Source organism: Triticum aestivum, chromosome 3A (assembly GCF_018294505.1).
Source record: "Triticum aestivum cultivar Chinese Spring chromosome 3A, IWGSC CS RefSeq v2.1, whole genome shotgun sequence".
NCBI lineage: Eukaryota > Viridiplantae > Streptophyta > Magnoliopsida > Poales > Poaceae > Triticum > Triticum aestivum.
In genome coordinates, this window is record NC_057800.1 from 715,633,629 (window position 1) to 715,654,614 (window position 20,986).

General features: G+C 44.5%; 2 protein-coding genes across 4 annotated transcripts; both read left to right on the forward strand.

Moving 5' to 3' along the window:
• The first annotated feature begins 771 nt into the window (after positions 1–771).
• Positions 772–2,234, forward strand: LOC123059383 (F-box protein At5g49610-like). Its single transcript, XM_044481965.1, has one exon. The coding sequence runs from the start codon at positions 830–832 to the stop codon at positions 1,775–1,777; it is 948 nt and encodes a 315-aa protein (XP_044337900.1). The 5' UTR covers positions 772–829; the 3' UTR covers positions 1,778–2,234.
• A 3,914-nt stretch (positions 2,235–6,148) lies between these two features.
• On the forward strand, positions 6,149–13,010 carry LOC123063450 (crossover junction endonuclease MUS81). Of its 3 annotated transcripts, XM_044487237.1 has the most exons (16): positions 6,149–6,421; positions 7,164–7,261; positions 7,433–7,511; positions 7,644–7,730; positions 7,823–7,939; positions 8,978–9,138; positions 9,237–9,308; positions 9,391–9,461; positions 9,541–9,647; positions 10,178–10,238; positions 10,639–10,797; positions 11,630–11,709; positions 11,861–12,095; positions 12,187–12,273; positions 12,466–12,580; positions 12,657–13,010. In XM_044487237.1, exons 1-15 carry the CDS (start codon positions 6,210–6,212, stop codon positions 12,565–12,567), a joined length of 1,728 nt encoding a protein of 575 aa, XP_044343172.1. In that variant the 5' UTR covers positions 6,149–6,209; the 3' UTR covers positions 12,568–12,580; positions 12,657–13,010. The 3 variants fall into 3 exon arrangements, with proteins under 3 accessions (XP_044343172.1, XP_044343171.1, XP_044343173.1); XM_044487236.1 differs by having other exon boundaries at positions 12,466–13,010; XM_044487238.1 differs by having other exon boundaries at positions 6,150–6,421; positions 9,237–9,284; positions 12,466–13,010.
• The last annotated feature ends 7,976 nt before the right edge of the window (positions 13,011–20,986 follow it).

The following is a 20,986-nucleotide window of genomic DNA, read 5'->3' on the forward strand; positions in this document are numbered from 1 at the left end:
GGACTCTCCTGCGCCTCCCTCTTTGGCCGGCCAGCCTCCCCTCCTCTCCTCCTTTATATACGGAGGCAGGGGCACCTCTAAACACACAAGTTGACACAAGTTGATCCACGTGATCGATTCCTTAGCCGTGTGCGGTGCCCCCTGCCACCATATTCCTCGATAATACTGTAGCGGAGTTTAGGCGAAGCCCTGCTGCTGTAGTTCATCAAGATCGTCACCACGCCGTCGTGCTGACGAAACTCTTCCCGACACTTTGCTGGATCGGAGTCCGGGGATCGTCATCGAGCTGAACGTGTGCTCGAACTCGGAGGTGCCGTAGTTTCGGTGCTTGATCGGTTGGATCGTGAAGACGTACGACTACTTCCTCTACGTCGTGTCATTGCTTCCGCAGTCGGTCTGCGTTGGGTACGTAGACAACACTCTCCTCTCGTTGCTATGCATCACATGATCCTGTGTGCGCGTAGGAAATTTTTTGAAATTACTACGAAACCCAACAATATGCATGGTGATGTGTGGTGAAGATTGAAGTTGTGCGCGCAAAGGGTTAGAAATAGCCATATTCGAATGATAAGCAATCATCCTAGGTGATGAGACAATTGAAAAAGCCTTTACGGCTGATGAATAAATAAAAAGTAACTCCCTGCAAAAAAATAAAAATAAAAAGTAACTAAAACTGCATCAAGTAAGTTGTGAGAGGGCTTAATCCACCGTTGGTTGGCACTTAAATATTCGTGCAAGTCATGTTTGCCCAATTATCCACCAGGCCTCGCCGCGTCACCGCAAAATTCAGGTCAAACCCTACGATTCGCCGTCGCGGCGAGCTCCTGCGATGGCTGGCGGCGGCGCTGGATCCGTGGTGAACGAGCCGCCGCGCAGGCGCAGGCGTGACCGTGCCGCCGTCCCTGCCCCCATCCCTGACGAGGTCGTCCAGTGGGAAATCCTCGTCCACGTGCCGGCGAAGGAGCTCCTCCGCTGCCGCGCGGCCTGCCGCTCCTGGCGCCGCCTCGCCTCCGACGCCGCGTTCCTGATGGCCCACCACCGCCGCCAGCCATCGCTCCCGCTGGTCTTCTTCCGCACCAGGAGCAATGACTACGCCACCCACGCCGTGGTTGATGCCTTGGGTATCCGGCGAACCCCCGCCGCTCGCCGGCCCGTCCTCGGGTTCGACGACTACAACAAATCTCATCGTAGCTTCACCATCCACGCCTCCTGCGACGGCCTCCTCCTCCTTTCCCTCTCCAACCACCGCTTCTACATCTGCAACCCGGCGACGCGCCAGTGGCTGCAGCTCCCGGATCTGACCGGCGGCAGTGTCGCGGCCCTGTACCCTCACCGCCCGTCAGGCGACTACCGTGTCCTCTTCTGGAAGTATCCAGACAACAAGAGTTGCAGGGTTGCCTACTACGTCCTCACCATCAGCTCGTTCCAGGGACAACAGAGATGCATCGGGCTGCCAGTGGCCTCGCCATCCATGAACAAGGACAGGTCCTGGTGGCACCTTCAAGCCTCCGAGCACCCGCCTCTCCTGCTACATGGCTGCCTACACTGGCATGCTTTCAACAGAAAGATAGTAATTTTCGACACGGTGGCAGAGTCATTTAGCTGGGTGCAATCTCCCACAGCCACCAGCTTGGCACATCTGCTTCAGATGGATGGTATGCTCGGCAACGGCTGCATAGATACCGCTGCCATGCCCGCGAAAACATGGGTGTTGGAGGACTACGAGGCAGAAGTATGGTCGTCAAAGTACGGACGGAATTGCCGGAGGAGGAGATGATGGAAGATGGTAAATGTGTTCAGTGTCTATACGGCAAGGTTGTGTCTGAGAACGGAGATATGCTGCTAATCGGTCGCATTTGTTGGTCCCTCTCCCTGTTTCACTGTGACAACAAGGCGAGGTGATCCAGAAATTCCTATGGGAGAACATTGATCCAAAGCTTCTCGAGATCTCTTTCAAAGAGAGCCTAGTCAGGCTTCCATTCTTCGAGAGGAAAGATGGCAGTCGTGTGAGGCTGCCACGTTTTCTCCGAGGGCTGTAGGGGAGCTAGCACTGGTGCTTCTTCTTGATGGTCTCCTTGCTTACTATCGCTGTCAGTATCTAGCTAGAAAATACTCCCTTTGTGACCTAAAACGTCTTATAAGAATTTACAGAGGGAGTAATTCCTAAGTAGGAGGGAGGTTGGACTTAGTAGTATCTACTTTGCTTGTCTATATATGTACTCTAGATACATTCATTGGAGAGACAAGTAATTCCGGACGGAGGGAGTATGAACCAAATGTTAATGCACGCCTGCACTCACCATGCTTGTTTAAAATTTTCCTTTATAGTTTTGCTACTCTATAATATATGCTGAGAATGTGTATAAAACCTTGTGGAAGATGTAAGGATGACACTGATCTATTTTAACCTCAGTAAGAATCTGTTCTGTGAATTGCAAATTGTAGTGTTTTACAGAACTACAATCTGCAAGATGGGGAAAAATGTTTTATACAGATATGGTAGCTTACAGATAACAAAACTGATGATATGCTTGCATGAATACTAGTCATTGTCCTTAGTATTGAAATAGCAGAATACCAGGTGGTTACAGGTAGGTTCTTGATAAGCATTAAAACTTTTGGAGTTTTGCTTCTTGAGACTTAGGGGGTGTGCATTGGACCACTTCCATCAAAATGTTAATGTACCTATCTACTGCTTCAGCCTATATCCACCGCTAAAAGTGCCCAGCTATTTGATGATTATCTATCTGTGGAGTGCTATCGGCACATGTTTGGTTAGTAATCTCGCGCCCAACATATTAGGTTTGCTTGTATTGGTAGAATCACAATTACAGTTTGCAGTGACAGTTTGAGAATATGCATGCCAAAACCCTGCAAGTTCCTTCGTAGAGGTCTGATACTTTCTCAAATTGGAAGGAAGTTGTGATAGTTTCCTGGACTTGCAGTAATGATCTAGCTTAGATATAATCCAGCAAGGAAGTACTAGTGTGCCGCAACACTGATTAATTTAGTTTTTTCCCATGGCTTGTGTCCACTTCCAGCTTGATGCTAGAATGGGGCTGACCCATTCTCAGCGGTTCATTTTTCGCTTCTTCTAATCTTCAGAAACATCATCATTTGGCTTCCGTTTATCCTGGTTGCCTTTTTCCCACCCTGACTAGCAGGAGAACAGAGCAATAGCTGTAGCATTATTTTGGAACTGAAAGGAAGCCTCTCCACATTTGAATTTCCCATTCTATACGAAATTCCTGCAGACTTCAAGTTTCGAAATGGGGATGGGTAAACTACCAAAGGCTGTGGCTGCACCGCGTCCCTCACTGTCCGTTTCTTCACACCTGCTACATTCAGTTTGAGGACATTTCCGAAACACAAAATATGATACTCCCTCCGTTCATAAATATAAGATGTATTAGCTTTTGGCCACATTCTACACGTATCAAATGTATCTAGACATGTTCTAGTGTGTACATTCATTCTTTTTAGTATGAATCTAGACAACATGTAGAACACCTAAAACATCTTATATTAAAAAGCGGAGGAAGTATTTCCTTATTTACGGGGCATTTCTGAATTATTTGTAATATCCCGTCATATGGGTATATTTGCTTCCTTCTTGTTGGTCAGCTGACGTGTCTGTCTACAAATATGTCACGATCTGAACCACAAAAAATAGAATGACGCATTATCTAAAAGTAGCACCACCATCTACGCAGAGCCGAGCTGAATTTTTCATGGTGTATAGTACGCCTGGGCATCAGTTATATAGACGACGTTATGACGGTGGTGAACGTCTGAGTACCGCTGGAGGACTACGGGATGGAGGGTCTGGTCGCTGAAGCACCGGACTAAATTGCCAGCGGTGAAAAATGAGGCGTGCTGCATAGAGTATGAGATGATTGTAACACGAGGAACTTCTCCTTGCTTATAATTTTCTTATATGTAAGTCTTTGAAAGATGAGTGATGTTCACCCGCAAAAAGAAAGAAAGATGAGTGATGTCGTTTTTCCTCCATGATAATGCTTGCATTCTGATACGATGTGACTTGCGGTTTGTTCCTCTGTTCTGTTTCGGAAGGAGGTTCAAAAAGTAGATAAACGTAGACTTTTTCTTTTTGCATCTAAGATAAACGTAGACAAGGGATATGCACCAGGGGTGGCCCATCAAGAGGACCCCGGATGAGCCCGGGGCAGGGGCCCGCAAGGCCCAGCAGAAGGGCGAACCGACTTGCCCAAGTTACGAAACTGAAAGTGGCCTAAAAAACCAATAATTCTACACCTACGTGGAGTTACGAAAGTTCAACGCAAATCCTTCTTGCTAATTATCTCTGACCCCTGATTTTAGGGGGGGTGGGCCCCATCCTCCTCTTAGGTCCAATAATAATCCTCCATGTAAGCTTGCCCGTTAACTTACGTAGAATATCTTCGTAGGTCTAGCATTGCTCCTAAACAACTGTCTAGTAGGCCAAACAGCACACGGGCTGGCGTGCCGGTCCGATTAGCTAACGAGCTTCCACCAAAAAAAAGCTGACCGGCCAAGCTTGGGCTGCTAGGTGCAGCAAGCGGCCGGGACCACCTATTTGACGCATTCTGCATCCAAAAGTCATCCCTTCGCACAATATTCGCGCGACTGGGCCGATCCATTGGGATTGAACTCGTGCGAGCAAAAATTCGTAAAAAGAAAACTGCAGTCGAGTTGGAATTCGAAAGACAGACCTCTCGTGTGTGTACGCATCTTGCTAGCCACCACACCAACTGAGCCTTCGTGGGAAATATTTGGCTCGAACTCAAATGAACTAAAACAAGCGGCGTAAATTGAGCATTACATAAAAACTGTAAACACTGTTTTGAAATTATGAATACTTTTTGACAAACGCGAACCAAATTTAAATTTTCCGAGCATCTTTCGAAACTGCGAATAAATTTTAAATTCCCGAACATTTTTTGAATTTGCAACAAAAATAAAAAATTAAATATTTTGAAAATCCGAAATTTTTTCTATAACGCAAACATTTTATATATTTTCCGAACAGTCTTTTGTAAAATGCGAATACATTTCCAAAGTCCAGAACATAATTTGAAAAGCCAAACGTTTTTAAATTGGTGAACAAAAATTGAAAACGAGTACAGCTTTTGAAATGCAGAACAAAATTTTGAATTTCAGAACAATTTGAAAATCTTGAAGATTTTTGTCTACGTGAACAAAAAATTGAGAATGGAAACATTTTTTGTAAAACATGAACAAAATTTCAAATTCCAGAACATTTTTAAATTGGTTAACATATTTTGAAAACAGGTACAACTTTTGAAATGAAGAACAAAATTTTGAACCTGAAAGCAATTTTAAAACCCCAAAGCTTTTTTGTGTATGTGAACAAAAAATTGAAAATGGAAGCATTTTTCGATAACTTCAAACTTTTTCGTTAAACATGAAAAAAACAATTCCATAACATTTTTTGAAAATGCAAACATTTTATAATTTGGTTAGTAAATTTGAAAATGGATACAGCTTTTCAAATGCAGAACAAAATTTCGAATCTGATACAATTTGAAAATCCCGAGGATTTTTTGTGTACACGATTTTTTTTTTGAAAATGGATTTTTTTTCTAAAATTTCAAAAAAGAAACATTGGTATAACACGAATTTGTTTTAAAACTTCAAATAATTTTTAAAATACGGAAATAAAATTAGAAATGATAAGAAAAATAGAATATTTGGAACAATTTTGAAATTGTACAATTAAAAGAGGCAAAAAAGGAGAAAAGAAAAAGTAAAGAGGAAAAAAAAGGAAGAAGAAGGAACAAAAGAAGCCGGTTCAGGAACCTTCTAGAAGGACCCCAGAACCGAGAAAACCGGCTAGGAATCTTCTGGAAGGTTCCCAAAACCGGAACTGCCAGCTATACTTCCATGTATGTGTAGATAGGCCGGCCCAATCAATCGCGCCCCTGTCCGTTTGGTCGACACTTTGACGCAGAGAGTGTCAAATAGGGTTTCCCCACGCGGCCGGCACGAGACGGCCCGTTTACTAATCGTGCCCCTGCAGGCCGTGCCGTGCCGGCCCGTTTTGCCAGCCATGTGGCGCCTATCACCCGCCAAACCAAAACCTCCGAACCCACAATAATGGCGGGCTCTCCCTCCCCATTTCCAAATCCCAAACCCTAACCCCCTCCCCCCCCCCACACCCCGAGTCCCCTCCCAATCCCACGACGCGGATGGCGCCGTCGGTGCCGAAGAAGAAGCGCAAGGTGAACCTCCCGGAGAACGAGGAGGTCGCGGCCAGCATCTTCGAGAAGCACCGCTCCATGGCGGCGCAGCAGCCGGCCGGCCTCCCGGACCACCAGGCCCGCGCGCTCTCCGCCGCCTACACCGGCGTCTGCTCCGCCAAGGAGCCCATCCGGACCCCCGGCGACCTGGCCCGTCTTAAGTGCGCATTTCCCCCATCTCTCTCAGGCCCGTTTCCGTTTACGCTGTTGCGACGAGGCTAGGTTTTGGTCGATTCCGGGGTCGTGTGATTTGGATCGGGCGGCAGTGTCGCGCTTCTGTGCCGTAGTCAGACGCGAATCGGAGAGGCTTATTTATTGTTATATGGTGTCACATTGCCGCTCGAACACGAATGGATCGGTTTATGATTTGGGCGCGTTAGCCCTGGGATCTTAGCTTTGTTTGGTTGATGTAGTGTGCCTTGGGCCTTAGGGGATTTTTACTTGTGCCGATTTGATCTGAGCATGCATTCCGTTTGCATAGCTGTGGAATTATAAGTGTCAGTTCCCATATGTTTATGTGCTCTGCTGCATCCACTGATTTGCTGCTGGTGTATGCTGAAATCGATTTTGGCCATGACCGCTTTATATCTGGCGAAATGTATTCATACCACGTTTAAGCCACCATTCAACTTGGGATTTGCCTGCAAGTGGATAACCTATGAAGTGCTATAACAGTATACCAGCATGGCTTTAGTTTTGATCCATGTAGAACTCTGCACCTTTCGTTTTTCTTTTCTGTGTTGAATCGAGACGAGGAAATCACATACTAGATTAATGTGTGGAATGTATCTTCTACCAAATGTTACTTTCTACATTGAGTTGCATCAATTTTTCAGAAACTTTACATTTTCTGGATTAGTTTGATCATCGTTGTTGCTTCTTCGGTTCTATTATTTTTGTCAGGGGCGTTGGAGGTTGGGTTGTTGACGTCATGAAAGACTCCTTTCCAGGGTCCAGCCTTGATTCATCTCCTCCGAGAAGTAATACGCCAGGAGAAACGGGTACTAGTTTACAACTTTCCATGATTACTCGCGTGGCCTATAAATCTTCTCTTTCTTTTCTTTTCCATCATCAGGCTGACGTTTCTTCTTCCTCTTCAGTTTTCTCAACAGTTAGTTTAATGGAATAGGTTTTATTCATTATATCTTAAAGGGTACTGTCCTTTTATACAGGAAAGAAAAGAAAGCGAAACAAACCCTATGTGCCACAGCTGAATTCAGCTGCTTATGCAATAGTGATCACACTCTACAGGTATGATTTTCTTGGGGGTCTAAATTTTGTTATTCTCCTGACAGAAGTAGTAGCAACCTTAGGACAAAGAGAAGGTAGGAAAAGTTAACTGAATATGCAAGAGGAGATGCTCACAGTTGATTTGTCCCCTAGGGAAATGATAAGAGGGACGGAGATTATGAAGAAGCAAGAGCTTATTGATGCCGCTGAAGCCAGTGGTCTGTCGCGAAAGGCAATAGGGTACAGTTTCAGCGATTCAGTAAATCGCATGGTTGCTTATTTCAGCTGATATATTAGTGCATCACTAACTATGTCCATTGCACTATGAGCAGCCCAAACAACTACAAATCAAAACACGGGAATTCTGGTAGTGACTTCTACACTGGATGGAGTTGCATGAAAAACTTAACGGAAAAGGATCTTGTTGTGAAAAAGAGTAACCCTGCAAAGTAATGTACTAGGCTCACCCCCATGTTTATCTTACCTTTTCTATCATTTATTTAATTTGATCTTTTAGAGGGATAGACCCCATATGTTTTGTAGTCACTTATTATATCGTACAAGTATTATTACTTGTTCCATCACAGACTATTGCTTTATACTGTACTATTGCAGCGCTTCTAGGTATTAATTGTGAGCTTTTGCTTAGTCTGATATGGACTCAAACTCAAGGATTGGGGATATCAGAGCTATATAAACTATTGCACTTGTATCCCTGAACTTGACTCCTCTCATTAGAAGGTTCATAGGGTTCTCACGTTTTAGTTATGATCGTGTCTGCACTAGTTTATCTGATTCATGCTCCCACAGCACTCACCAGATACAAAACCCTTTCACCTGTTTTGCTCTGAGTGCGGTGGACTGGATCCCAAAATGTGCCTAACCTCTGATATGCTTCTGCTGATTGGTATATGGGTTTTCTAGTAATTTAACTTCTATCAAGAAACATTTCTACTTGATTTTTTTCCTTTGTTGGTTGGAGGAAGTTTGATATAGTGTGGCAGTAAGTCATATATATGCTAGCAGAGAAGCAACATCTAATAGTTTGCTATTTGATGCTTGTATGCACTCTAGGTAATATAATATCCTCTAATCATTTGAGCAAATGAAGAAAATATATCTGTTAAAGATACAGCTCTCATGTGGCATATCATCAATTTTGTATTGATGGAATAGAAGCAGGCATGTATGATTCCATAGCTCCTTTGAACTTGTTGGGTCCACAATATGAACCTGAAACACGTTTATAACAATCTTGCACATGCGGCCATTTTGGGAATGTTCCAGATATATGCCAGTTTGCTACATGAACCAGATCCTGCTCAGTATTTTGGTCCTACATTTTATTTCCACCCCGAGTACAAGCAGAAGTTCAGTCTGTTCAGTTTACATTTCTTGTTTCTAGCTGGGACTTTATATGCTAAACACACACATTCTGTTGAGATACCAAGCATAAACTTGCGGCTTACTGTATGAGTTTGTTTTAGGTATTACCTAACAGAAAAAGGCAAAGAGACTGCTCGCATTTGTCTCACAAAGTCTGGATTAGATGATCCTGCAGGACCTTTCACGGCGACCGGTCATCCTGAAAGTGTTATGCTCAGTGATTCAGATTCTGATGAACAAGAAGGCAGCAGTCCCCTGATAGGTATTAGTAAAGTTTTCAGTTCATGCAGTATGAGTTTCCAGATAACTGAACATTGTACCCCTGCAGCTCTATCATTAATTTCATTTACTTAATTGCAGGTTCCGAGAATTTTTCTGAAAGGAGTGGACTTCCAAACTCAAAAGCAGGCAATTCCAGTTCTTTTCCTACCAGTATGCTTTCTTTGCAGATAATATTATATTCCATAAACAAAATATTACTCTCTACTGATATTTTTAGTTAATGCCCTTTCAGACAATTGCCGTGCTACTAATTCTCCTCTTTCATCTCAAGGAATGTTCGGACAGCAATCATTTAGTGCAATGGTACACTTGAGTTCCCCTTTGAGTACCCATTTTCTTTTTCAAACGGAGCATAACACAATACTTTCTTTTCCATTGTCAGGGTTCTGCTGAAAACTCTCTACTAGCTATGCCACCTCGTCAGTATGATAAAAGTTTTCTAGATACTTATGAAGTGGTGCTGATATTGGATGATCGAGATACTTTTGGGTTTGTATGATCATACCTTACTCATGAGTTATTGTATATTTTAGCTGTATGTGATCTTTAAGTAGGAATACACACAAATAAGAATTAAATGGCCTACCCTGTCCCTTCTAAAAACCTTTTCAGGATGGTAAGCAACCGAAGATTGGGAGTATGTGTACCTGTTCTCGCTTGCCCACTGTTCGCAAGGGCATTCCTTTCTTCACGTTTAATATATTTTTTCTGTTAAAATGAGGAAGTTAAGGGCTGTCACGTGTTTATATCTACTTACTGCTGGAATTGTGAATTTGACCACACTTTGATTCATGTCCTTGTGTTACTTAAACTATTTAACCTTCTGTTTCTGTTAATGTTTAGTGCGTGCGTTCACATGTATATAAAGTTTTAGATTCTGTATGTTGTTTAATTATCAAAGTTATTTTTCAAGGAAACAAATTGATTGTTGTTACACCAAATAGTTTATCATGTTTTATTTAATCATCCATCTATGCATCAGAATTCAGTTCTCTCATGATTGCTCCTGTTTTGTGCAGGGCCCGTGCCAGAAGAAAAGTTGTGGATAACATACACACGCAGTTTGGTGTACCTGTAAAGGTTAGTTGGATTGAGAGTGAACTCTTCTTTGTTTAACACTACTCGCCCTTTTTTTTCTTGTGTCTAATTCATCAGTACTCTGGGTGTAATCCTTGTACATTTCTTCAGACAACCAAAATACACTGCTAAAAGTTATCACCATGCATCAACACGGCTCTAAATTAAATGCCCTGTACTGCTGGATTAATTATCTTTTTTTTTGAATTTTTTGGATTAATTATCTGATATGTTTGGCCGCTGCCCCACTGTCTTGATGATTGCTGACTGCACTTTTTTCTTGCTTGTGTACAAGGAGACAGCATAAAATAATCTAACAAAGTTGATTTGCGTAGATTGAACTGTTCATATAACGTGCCAAAGAAAATGGTGCTGATCCTTCTGTTCGAACCATGTCATCCAGATTAAACACTTGCCTGTTGGAGATGCTCTTTGGATTGCTCGCCATAAACAACTTGGCACGGAGTATGTTCTTGATTTCATTGTTGAAAGGAAAAATGTGGATGATTTGCTTGGCTCAATTAAAGACAACAGATACAAAGATCAAAAACTAAGACTGAAGGTACCATCTGAACTAGCTTTGAATTTTCTTCCATCTTAACTTTCCCAGTTCTTTATGCTTTCCATTTCTCAGTGATAGTGATAAGAAAATTTGTATCATAGATTATCATTTACTTTATGCGATAATCCTGATCAGTAGTTATGGCAACACAAAACATTGTTTTGATTGTTTTGGTCATGTTGCAAATAAGTTGATGGGCATAGTCATTAGCCTGCATGTCTAAACAGTTAGATCAGTGGCGAAGCCACACTTGACCTGTTAGGTCAATTGACTACACAGATTTTTGTAAATACATCATACAACAAGTAGAAATCAGGCAACAAAATCTTATAAATTCATACATTTGACTACACAACACCCAATTGACTACACATGATATGATTCGTGGCACCGCCACTGAGTTAGATAAAGACCCTTTTTTTTACTTTGACGAAGAGCAGCAGTGCATCAGATAGGTGCTTCTTTTTATTTTTAGATGAACTTTGTGTAACTTGTATATGATATTTGTTTTTTCTTTTCTTTCTACAACGTGCTGAGTGTCTTTTGACCAGCCATGTTTTATGCCCGCATGCTATCCCCTGTGATTTGATGTTGCTTCAGTCTAATCTTAGCTGAGTTTTTTCTCATTCTTTGTTATGATTAATTGAAAAACATAGCTCATATTTGTTTATGAGATAATGAATGACTATGTTATTAGCAGACATAAGCTTGAACCTGTAGATTGTGCATCTCTTCCCAAAGAAACTGTATTTCTTGTCCATATCTATGGGTTTGCTGGGTTTATTTTAGCAACAATACAATGTGATACTTCCATTTGTTCGACCCTTTGCAGAAATGTGGGCTTAGGAAGCTAATATATCTAGTTGAAGGGGATCCAAACACTGTCGATGGATCAGAGAGCGTTAAAACAGCGTACGTACACTTCTCATGAAGCCTGGGCGATCATGTTTAACCCTGAATAGCAGTACTTTTTCTCGTTGTTTAATATTACCAAGTATCGTTCCTTTCGTTCAGGATGCCAGTTGTATGCCCTATTAACTGTTCCATATGCCTTGTATTTCAGCTGCTTCACTACTGAGGTTCTTGAAGGATTTGATGTCCAAAGAACCAATGGGTATGCTGATACTGAAAAGAAATACGGCCACCTCACACGCTCTATAATTGATTACTACAGAACAAACTTCTCTGCTGGTGCTGACACTTCTCGACTTTGCCTGACCTATGATGAGTTTGTGAAAAGGTCTTCTGACCTTGAGAAGGTCACTGTGAGCGACATATTCGCCCTTCAGCTTATGCAGGTAACTGGGCGGCTACAGCCACCTTCACCAAAGTTTGGAGGGTAGTCCGTTTCATGCCGTAGTTTGCTCATCAATCTTGCATGTAAATCAGGTGCCACAGGTGACCGAAGAAGCTGCTCTTGCCGTGACGAGTCTCTACCCCACTATCCTCTCGCTTGCCAGGGCGTACAAGATGCTTGTGAGTCGTCTTCTCCTTTCAACTTATACAGTGTTCTTTTCATGCAAAGCACTTGATCATACCTGGAATTCCGACCAAATGTGAGCAATGCATGTTCATATCATTCGCTGCTGCTCGTACTAGTAATGTCTCTCTTACCAGAATAATTCAACATGTCTGTAGAACTAAAAGTTTATCCTTGTAACTTTGAAGGATGGTGATAGGCGTGCCCAAGAGGAGATGCTGAAGAACAAGAGCAACATGGTCAACGCGGGGGCTAGCAAGAACATCTTCAAGCTCATCTGGGTCGAATGATGAACTCCTCCCTGTATGTACCTAGATAGTTTAAACCTTAACGGCTTAACCGGTCGGTCTTTTGGTCACCGTCATGATGAGTTCAGCAGACCACCATCGCAGCAGGAGTGACTTTCAAGTTTGGACGGCGAAAAGCAGGAGGGATCCTTTCTCTGCTGTGTGCCTGTTGCCTCGCAAAACTGAAAGTATCAGATCATGTAATTACTGCACCTCCTAAAAAACGGCTTAGCGTAGCCTTGCTCCCCGTTTGAATTACTACCAGTAGTATGTTGTAGAATTCCATGCTGCACATTATGGAAGCATTGTGTTAGCCTAGTGCATTAGCGCTTCATGTATATATAGTATTAGTAGCTCTTGACTCTGTCGCTTGCATCGCGTGTTGTCTCGTGTCATCTGGTTGCTTGCATGGATGCAATCAAATAAGATGGATGCAATAGAAATAATCTAGCCGATGACATGGTACGATTTGTGCAAGAAAAAAAAATTCCAAGAAATCTGGGTTGGGAGAGGAACAGCAAGCCTGCCTGAGCTTTTTCTACCTGGGTCGCATGGTGGCCTCTATAGGTTGGCAGGTTTGTTGCGGATTTACAGGCGAAAAATCATGCCGCTACTGGAGGCCTAGTTACCGAAGATTATGTCACGTATTTCCAACACAACAAGATTTTGCCTTTGTCGATTCCCAGTTCAACATGAAACTCCCGGTCCCTAGTTTGAATTCCCCCCAACCCAACCAAACGCGTTGGGCAGGTATGAGAATTCAGCCTGCTGACGAAGTAAGGCTCTCTGTGTAGAGCTTGGAGCCCATGGTTTTCGATCCATGTGCTTGCTGAAACCTGAAAGTGTTCCTTGGTCGCGTCCCGTCCGTGGTTCAAAGCCTGTTTGGTCATCTCTGGGCGACTTTCTCTCCGTCGCCATGCTGGGCCTACTCAGAGCAGAGCGTCACTTTCTTCTCATTCAGGCCAACTTCACAGCGCGACCCTATCCTTTCCGTCCCCGTCCGTTTGGGATAAAAGAGACAAACGAGACGGCTCAGCGCGCGACGGCCCGGACCCATTTGGTCCGTTTTGTGTCCGGGCCGACCCATTTCGAGCGCAAACTTGCGCCGGATTTGGGTCGCCGCGGACACCGAACGGACGCGCCGCTCGTCCGCGTCTGGCCGCGTGGCGGGGCGGTCACCTATCTCCCACCCGCCAACATCAATGTGCACGGGCGGCCGGCCCCACCTGTCATCGGCCCAGTGGAAGGTCGCCGTCCTTCTTAAATGGGACCTGTGGACCGGTCGTCGTCCTCACTTCCCACTCCGGCCCCTCTCTGCCCCCTCGAAAGCCGACACCCTAGAAACCCTAGCCACTCCCAGTCCTCGAACTCACCGGCCGGCCGCAGCCATGGGCCTTTGGAACTACGGCCGCAAGGGGAAGCACGACCGCGAGGCCGGCTCCTCCTTGGGCCGCCGCCGCGGATCCGTGAAGGAGGAGCAGAACGCGTCACCGCCGCGCTCCTCCCATCGAGCCCCCGCGCCGGCCCCCTTCACCATTGCCCCTAGGCCCGCCGGCTACCGCGACCGGCAGTACATCTGCGCGGACGTGTGCCGGAGGTACTGGGAGACGAGGACGCCGGTCCCGTGGAGCGACGGCCACCTCCCCAACGGATGGCCCCTCTCCGCGGACCGGGTCCCCATCCCGCCAGTGCCGCCGACCGGCCGTGCCCGGCGCGATGAGATCGTGCGCCGCCGCCACCTCCTCCCCGACGACCTGTACTACGACCACAGGTATGCCCCCGACTCCCCGCTGTGGGACACATGGCTCCAGGACGAGCACGACACGTGGCGCGCGTCCTACTTCGCCGGCACCGTGTCGGGGCCGCGGAGGCCACGTGTAGAGGCGCGCGGGCGTACGCGGGTGCGCGGCCTGACGCCCACGCCGTCGCCTTCGCTGTCTCCGTCGCCCCCTCCACCTTCTCGCATGACAGTGGAGGAGGAGGCCCGTCTCCTGCAGCGTGTCATGGACGACTCCATGAACACGCACGACGAGCGACACTGGAACGGCCTGGAGGAGGCCATGGCGCTCTCTGCCGCCGGGGACGTCGCCTTCCCGGAGCTGCAGGTGGCGGCCGTCACGGAGGAGGCGATGGAGGAGGACCCGCCGGCCGCGTTCCAGCAGCTGCTGGGCCAGGGGTGGGGCTGGTCCTGCACTGCTACGGAGATGGTCACCGGCGTGGGCGTGAACTGGTGCCCCACTCCGCCGCGCTCACTGGAGCGGGAGGCGTCGCCACGGGAGGAGGTGGTGCAGGCACCTCCGGCCGTCCAGCCCGCCCCCGTCCACCACGCACCTCCGGCCCACCTGTGGACGCCGCCGGCCTACGTCGACCTCGTCAGCGACGACGACGACACCGGCGGCCAGTGAAGACGGCGATGGCCACGACACCGACGGGCGCGGCAGGAGTTTTTTTATTTTGTTTTTGTATGTTAATTATGAAACTGGGCCTTTTAAGTGGCCGTGGAAACTGAGCCATTTTGTGGCTGACCCCTATATATGTTTTATGTTTTTTAAATGCGTTTATTTACTTTTTTAGTTATTTCATTCCAGTTTTTATATATTTTTTATTCACGTCCACCGCGGACATGATTTGAGGTGCGGCCGCGCGGTGCGCGCACACACGACCCATCTGACAAAGCCGGATACGGGCGAACCCATCGGCGCCCCAAAGAGACAAAATCCGGCCAATCCGAATATCTATTTAGGGTCATGCGGTGGAGTTGGCCTCAGACGGTGAATCTTACCTTTGGCGTGCAGGCGCAGGGGACACGAGAGAACCGTGAAGAAAGAAAGAAATGAAAGAATCGCAGGCCATGCCGCTTTGGCGCACGGCGCCAAGCAGGAACAGACCGCCGCCCCCCGGTCCGGTCACGCCAGGCCAGGTAGCTAGCTATGCACCACAAGTCCAATCCGGAGACAGACAAACGTTGGTGTTTGTTGGCGCACAAATGTGCGGTGCCCAGGCAAGAGCCTCCGGAGCAACGACAAGAAGCGGTGCACATCGCCCCGTTGTTTCCGTGTGGGTTTTGGACGTGCGCTTTCTTGTCATCATCCGTCCAAACCGGATGGGAACAACGGGGTCGCTGGCGTGCGCTTAAATGGCGCTTTGTTGGGTTCGAAAACAGTTCCCCGCCCAGGTGGGCAACGCTCGAGAAAGTCCAAGGAAGAGAGAGGGGCTCGTGATGGAGGCAGAAGGTGGTCGGCCGTGTGCGATGCGTCCAAGGAACCCGGCTCGGTGGCGCGGGCTACGCGACAGCCCCGCCGCTGTCCCTCTGTCTTGTTCCTCCTTTTCCAAGTTCCTACCCTCTGTCCGTGCTCTCTCGACTTTAATCTGGTTGTTTGTTTGCTTGCTTGTTCCGCCGTTGTTTGTTTAGCATCGCCAACGGGGCTTGGCTAAGGGTGACGAAATCATTCTTCTAAGCTTTTTGGCAAAACAAAAGGCACATGTTGACAAGCCTAAGAAAATTTTGACACACTTTTTAAGTGTATGTGATGTAGGACCCTAGTGTGGCTTGCCTAAGATGTGGCTTGAACCAAACACACACGTAAGTTGGTCAAACTTGCCTAATTTTAAGTGTGGCAATCTTAGTCTCAAATCAAACAGCCCCTCAGTTTGCCACACCTAAGCAGAGGCAGGGTGACGAGCCACGGAAAGTGTGGCGGCTAAAATGAGTGCCACATCTTTAGCGTGGCTAGCAAAGGCTACGACCAAACAACCCCTTAATACCTTGGTTTAGAATTTCTTTTTCATATTTGATTTTTTTGTCACGCCAGCATCCCTGGCATCTCAGTTGCACATGAGACGCCGGGGTGCCTGCTATTTCACGTGTGATCCATGCTTTGCAATGTCTCGTTAACCATCCTACGTGCCAATGGGTAAATGTCAGGAACCTCGGCGCCCGCCTCCTAAACGTCACTGGCCATGGTGTTTTGGTCTGATAAGTGATCCACCCGCACAGGCCCAACCCACACATCTTCCCTATCCTTTGTCGGTCGTCGAACGAAGAAACAGAGAGAGCTTCTCTCATGCCCTCTCCCCTTTTCCCTCAGCAAATCATCTAGATCTCCTACTTTCACCCGTCGAATTCATGGATCGATATTACCAACTTGCTAAGGTGTTTGCCGCCGTACTCTAAAACACCATCAGGTCTGCCATGTACTCGTCCATCTCTCGCCGTATTAATATCTGATGAAATACTTTGTTTTCAAGGTACATCGATGTACACATGCTATCTCTTTAGTAGTCTAGTTAATCTATGCAATAAATCAATTTAGTAAGCTATATATCACGTGTTCATTTTTTATCCCAAAGCTACCCCCCTTATGGCTATATGGCCTAAGAAAATTAGTTAAATGAGTATATTATTGCTAATTTCTATCTTTTTATTTCTATCTTTTTATTGCTACTTTATTTACATTTTATATAATAAAAAGTTAATCTTGACTACATAATTATTAAATGTATACAATTAACATAATTTTGCTTTTTTAAAATACTTTAATTTTAAAAATAATATTATTTGTAGCTGGTGTCTCAAAATATGAGTTTTTTATTATCCTATGTGAATACTTTGTGCACCTATATGACTATATATCATAAATATATCGACATTTTGTGTTTTGTCAACATATAGAGCGACAGGCATATATTATTATCATAAATATGTTTATATTTTTTGTTGAAAAAATAAAAATGTATTTCGATACGTGCATCTAATATGTGCTACATGTGACTGAAAAGTTAATATCTTACAATTCACCCCACATATGTTTAATTTCTGGCTCTGCTTCTACGCACTCCCGGATTTACTGTCGGTTCAACCAAATGAATGCTTAAACCATCAAGTCCAAAAAGATTTATACTAAAGTTTTATATTTGTTTATAACTCATTTTGTATCATATCATAATCATAGTTAACATTTTTATCCACAACTTACTTAATGTAATTACAAGGTGATAATGGTCCCAAATATAATAATAGTCATTTTCTATTCTATACTCGTAGTGTCCATCGCTAAACCACATAATTACACACGCGTGTGCTTTCTTTCATGGATTAGTTTATTGTACTCCCTCCGTCACAGTTTACAAGTCCTACGCGTATACCTAGGTTGCCAATTTTATCACCCTAATATAAACTATATAACACAAAAATTATACCTTTTGAAAATAGAACATCTAAAGTTTATATTGGCATATTTTTTGTAATATATGACTGGTATTAACTTGGTCAAATTGACGACCTAGAGATACGCGTACGCCCTGTAAACTAAGAGAGATGGAGTAGTTATAACAACTTAGTTCATTTATCAATGTGTGTATACTTAAATATTTGGTTAGATATCTCTAGAATATAGGGTCTCAAAAATATCAATTTAGCTGTTTCTAGTCTATCTCGAAGTGTACAAGAATAAAATATTCTAAAGTGTATAAATTGCTTAATTACGACGAGTTTGTCACCAAATTGTTTGGTTGGATTGCACCAAGCCCCAAACAAAATTCAGAGGAAAAAAAGGAGTAATATCGTATTTGTCTTAAAAAAAGAAATTGCCTGTTCATTATGGTATGACAGAATGACAATTACTTAGATATGTATATATTGCTCGAAATGCAAAAAGGTCAACAAGCAGGTTTTATTACAATGATTTGAAATGCATTTGGACAATATCGTTTTTCGATTGGGTTGATTAGTGAGAGGTTCGTGAGGGATATTATCACCTAGGTTTCATAGGTTTGACCCAAAAAAAATTGCCCCTAGGTTTAGCATATTTTTCACCATACTATAGGTTCTAACTTATGCAATGACCTTGTTGCAATTTGTGTCAACACAGTTGTATTGATCGATACGACTTGAAGATCGATTATCCTTCCCTTTTTGTTTCTGTGGAACCAAACATGTATTGGGTTGGTATTCTATAATTAGTTTTCCGTCCAAAGAATTGTTTATTAACCGATTGAGCACACATGCTAGCTACCCCCTCCAAACAAATCAAAATTCTAGGTTTATCCTAAACAAAAATTATTGAAGAAAGTTAACATCCAAACCACCTTTTTTCACAACAGATACGAACTCCTCTATCACCGTTAAATTTGGATCCCACGATCCCCAACAACCGACACCCTATGGCCCACCAATCGTGTGGAGGGAGGGTAGAAAGTGGTCAACTTTTATCTACTGAAAATCTATTTCGTTGTCTCTAGCTATAGGCTATACAGAAAAATGCACTCAAATTTGATACACTAACCATCACATTAATTATACCAAATCTACGCCTTTAACTAATTATGTGTTGTTATGTTAGCCTATGAAATTACCTTTTCATCCAGTAAACTTTTTTTTGAACACAATCAAACTATAGATTGATTTTGATGAATTTTCGAACCCAATAATCTGCCTGTTTTATTCACCAGTCATGTTTATATTTTTTCATCAATCTCGTTTACAAAAATGGTCTTGAACAACGTGAGATTAAATTGTGGCGTTCTTATTCATGAAGCGCATGAAGTGTTTTTTTGAAATATACCCCGCTAATTTCTACATAGCAGGATTTCTTATTTTTGCAACAATACAATGTGATACTTCCATTTGTTCAACCCTTTGCAGAAATGTGTGCTAAGGAAGCTAATATATCTAGTTGAAGGGGGTCTAAACACTGTCGATGGACCAGAGAGTGTTAAAACAACGTATGTAACACTTCTTGTTGTTTAACATTATTAATTATTGTACCTTTCGTTCATGATGTCAATTGTATGCCCGGGCGCCCCCATATGCGTCCTATATTTGGTCTGGATACGAGGGGTGCCGGTCAGTCCGAACGTTTGAGGCCTGTTTGAGGCCTTTGTCTCGGTCGCATTTTCGTGACCGGTCAATCACTGGGCCGTCCGCCTGGGTGTTTGAGGCGGGTTTGGGGCGTCCGGCAGTAGATGCTCCAAATTGTGTAGAAACATGCATATGATCGTTGAGATGTAGAGAGAAAGAGGAAAATATGAAAAACAAAAGGTTGTCCAGGATGGTCCAAATCCAAGGTGGCCGGATGGACAAGCCCGAAAGCCACCATTTCGTACCCACATATGGGCTGGATATCAGGGTAAAAAGGAAAAATCCAGAGCGAACTGATGAAATACATCAAATGCTTTCCAACAGCAACACTTTCAGAAAGGGAACAACACACATACGCGGCCGTTGCCGAAACCAACCACAGAAGGCCAGATAGTGGTTTTCACCCTCAAAATCAAGTCAGAGTAAACTCCAAGCCATGCTTTCGAGAAGGAACACAGACGCCGCCACCACCGATGAAGATTTAAACTTGGTAAAAATTTGTCATGTTCGCTTTTTTAGTTGACATATGTTGAAAATGTAATGAATTTGGTCCGATTTAAGTGAAAATTGGTTGATTTGCATGAAATCTATTTGGTTTGCTTAATTAATTAGAGAATGTGTCTACGCGTTTGATGGCTAGGGTTGTATGGCTGTCGCGGACGGGTACTGTGTCCGTTCAAGGGGTTAGTTGTAGATGCCATTAGGGCATCTCAAACGGCAACCCACAAATTTCCTCCCGCATCAGTCCACGGACACGGATGCGGGAGGCCGCCATCCAACGCTAGCCGCATACATTGCAAACTCCTTTTCATCAAACGGGATGAAATTCATGCAAACTCGACCGGACTTCATATAAACATGGCAGATTTCATACAAACTGGATGAAAACAGTTACATTTTGGACATATTTCCAACTAAAAACGAAACCGGACTAGTCTACGACTGGCGCAGTGATACATCTTCAACGTATCTATAATTTTTTTATTGTTCCATGCTATTACATTATTAATTTTGAATGTTTTATATGCATTATTATGCTATTTATATCATTTTTTGGGACTAACCTATTAACCTAGTTCCTAGTGACAGTTGTTGTTTTTCCCCTTATTTTTGTCTTTACAGAAAACCAATACCAATCAGAGTCCAAATGGAACAAAACTTTTTGATGATTTTTCTTAGACCACAAGACACCCTGGAAGCTTCGGGAGGAGGCCAGAAGGACCACGAGGCGGCGACAAGCTTAGGGGGCACGCCCCGAGGGGGTGCCCTCCAAGCTTGTGCCCCCCGGTGGCTCCTCTTATTGGGGAACACAATATTTCAAAAATTTCCTACGATCAGGCAAGATCTATCTAGGAGACGCATAGCAACGAGAGGGGAGAGTGTGTCCACATACCCTCGTAGACCGAAAGCGGAAGCGTTTAGTAACGCGGTCGATGTAGTCGAACGTCTTCGTGATCCAACCGATCCAACCACCGAACGTATGGCACCTCCGCTTTCAGCACACGTTCAACTCGCTGACGCCCCTCGAGCTCTTGATCCAGTTGGGGCCGGGGGAGAGTTCCG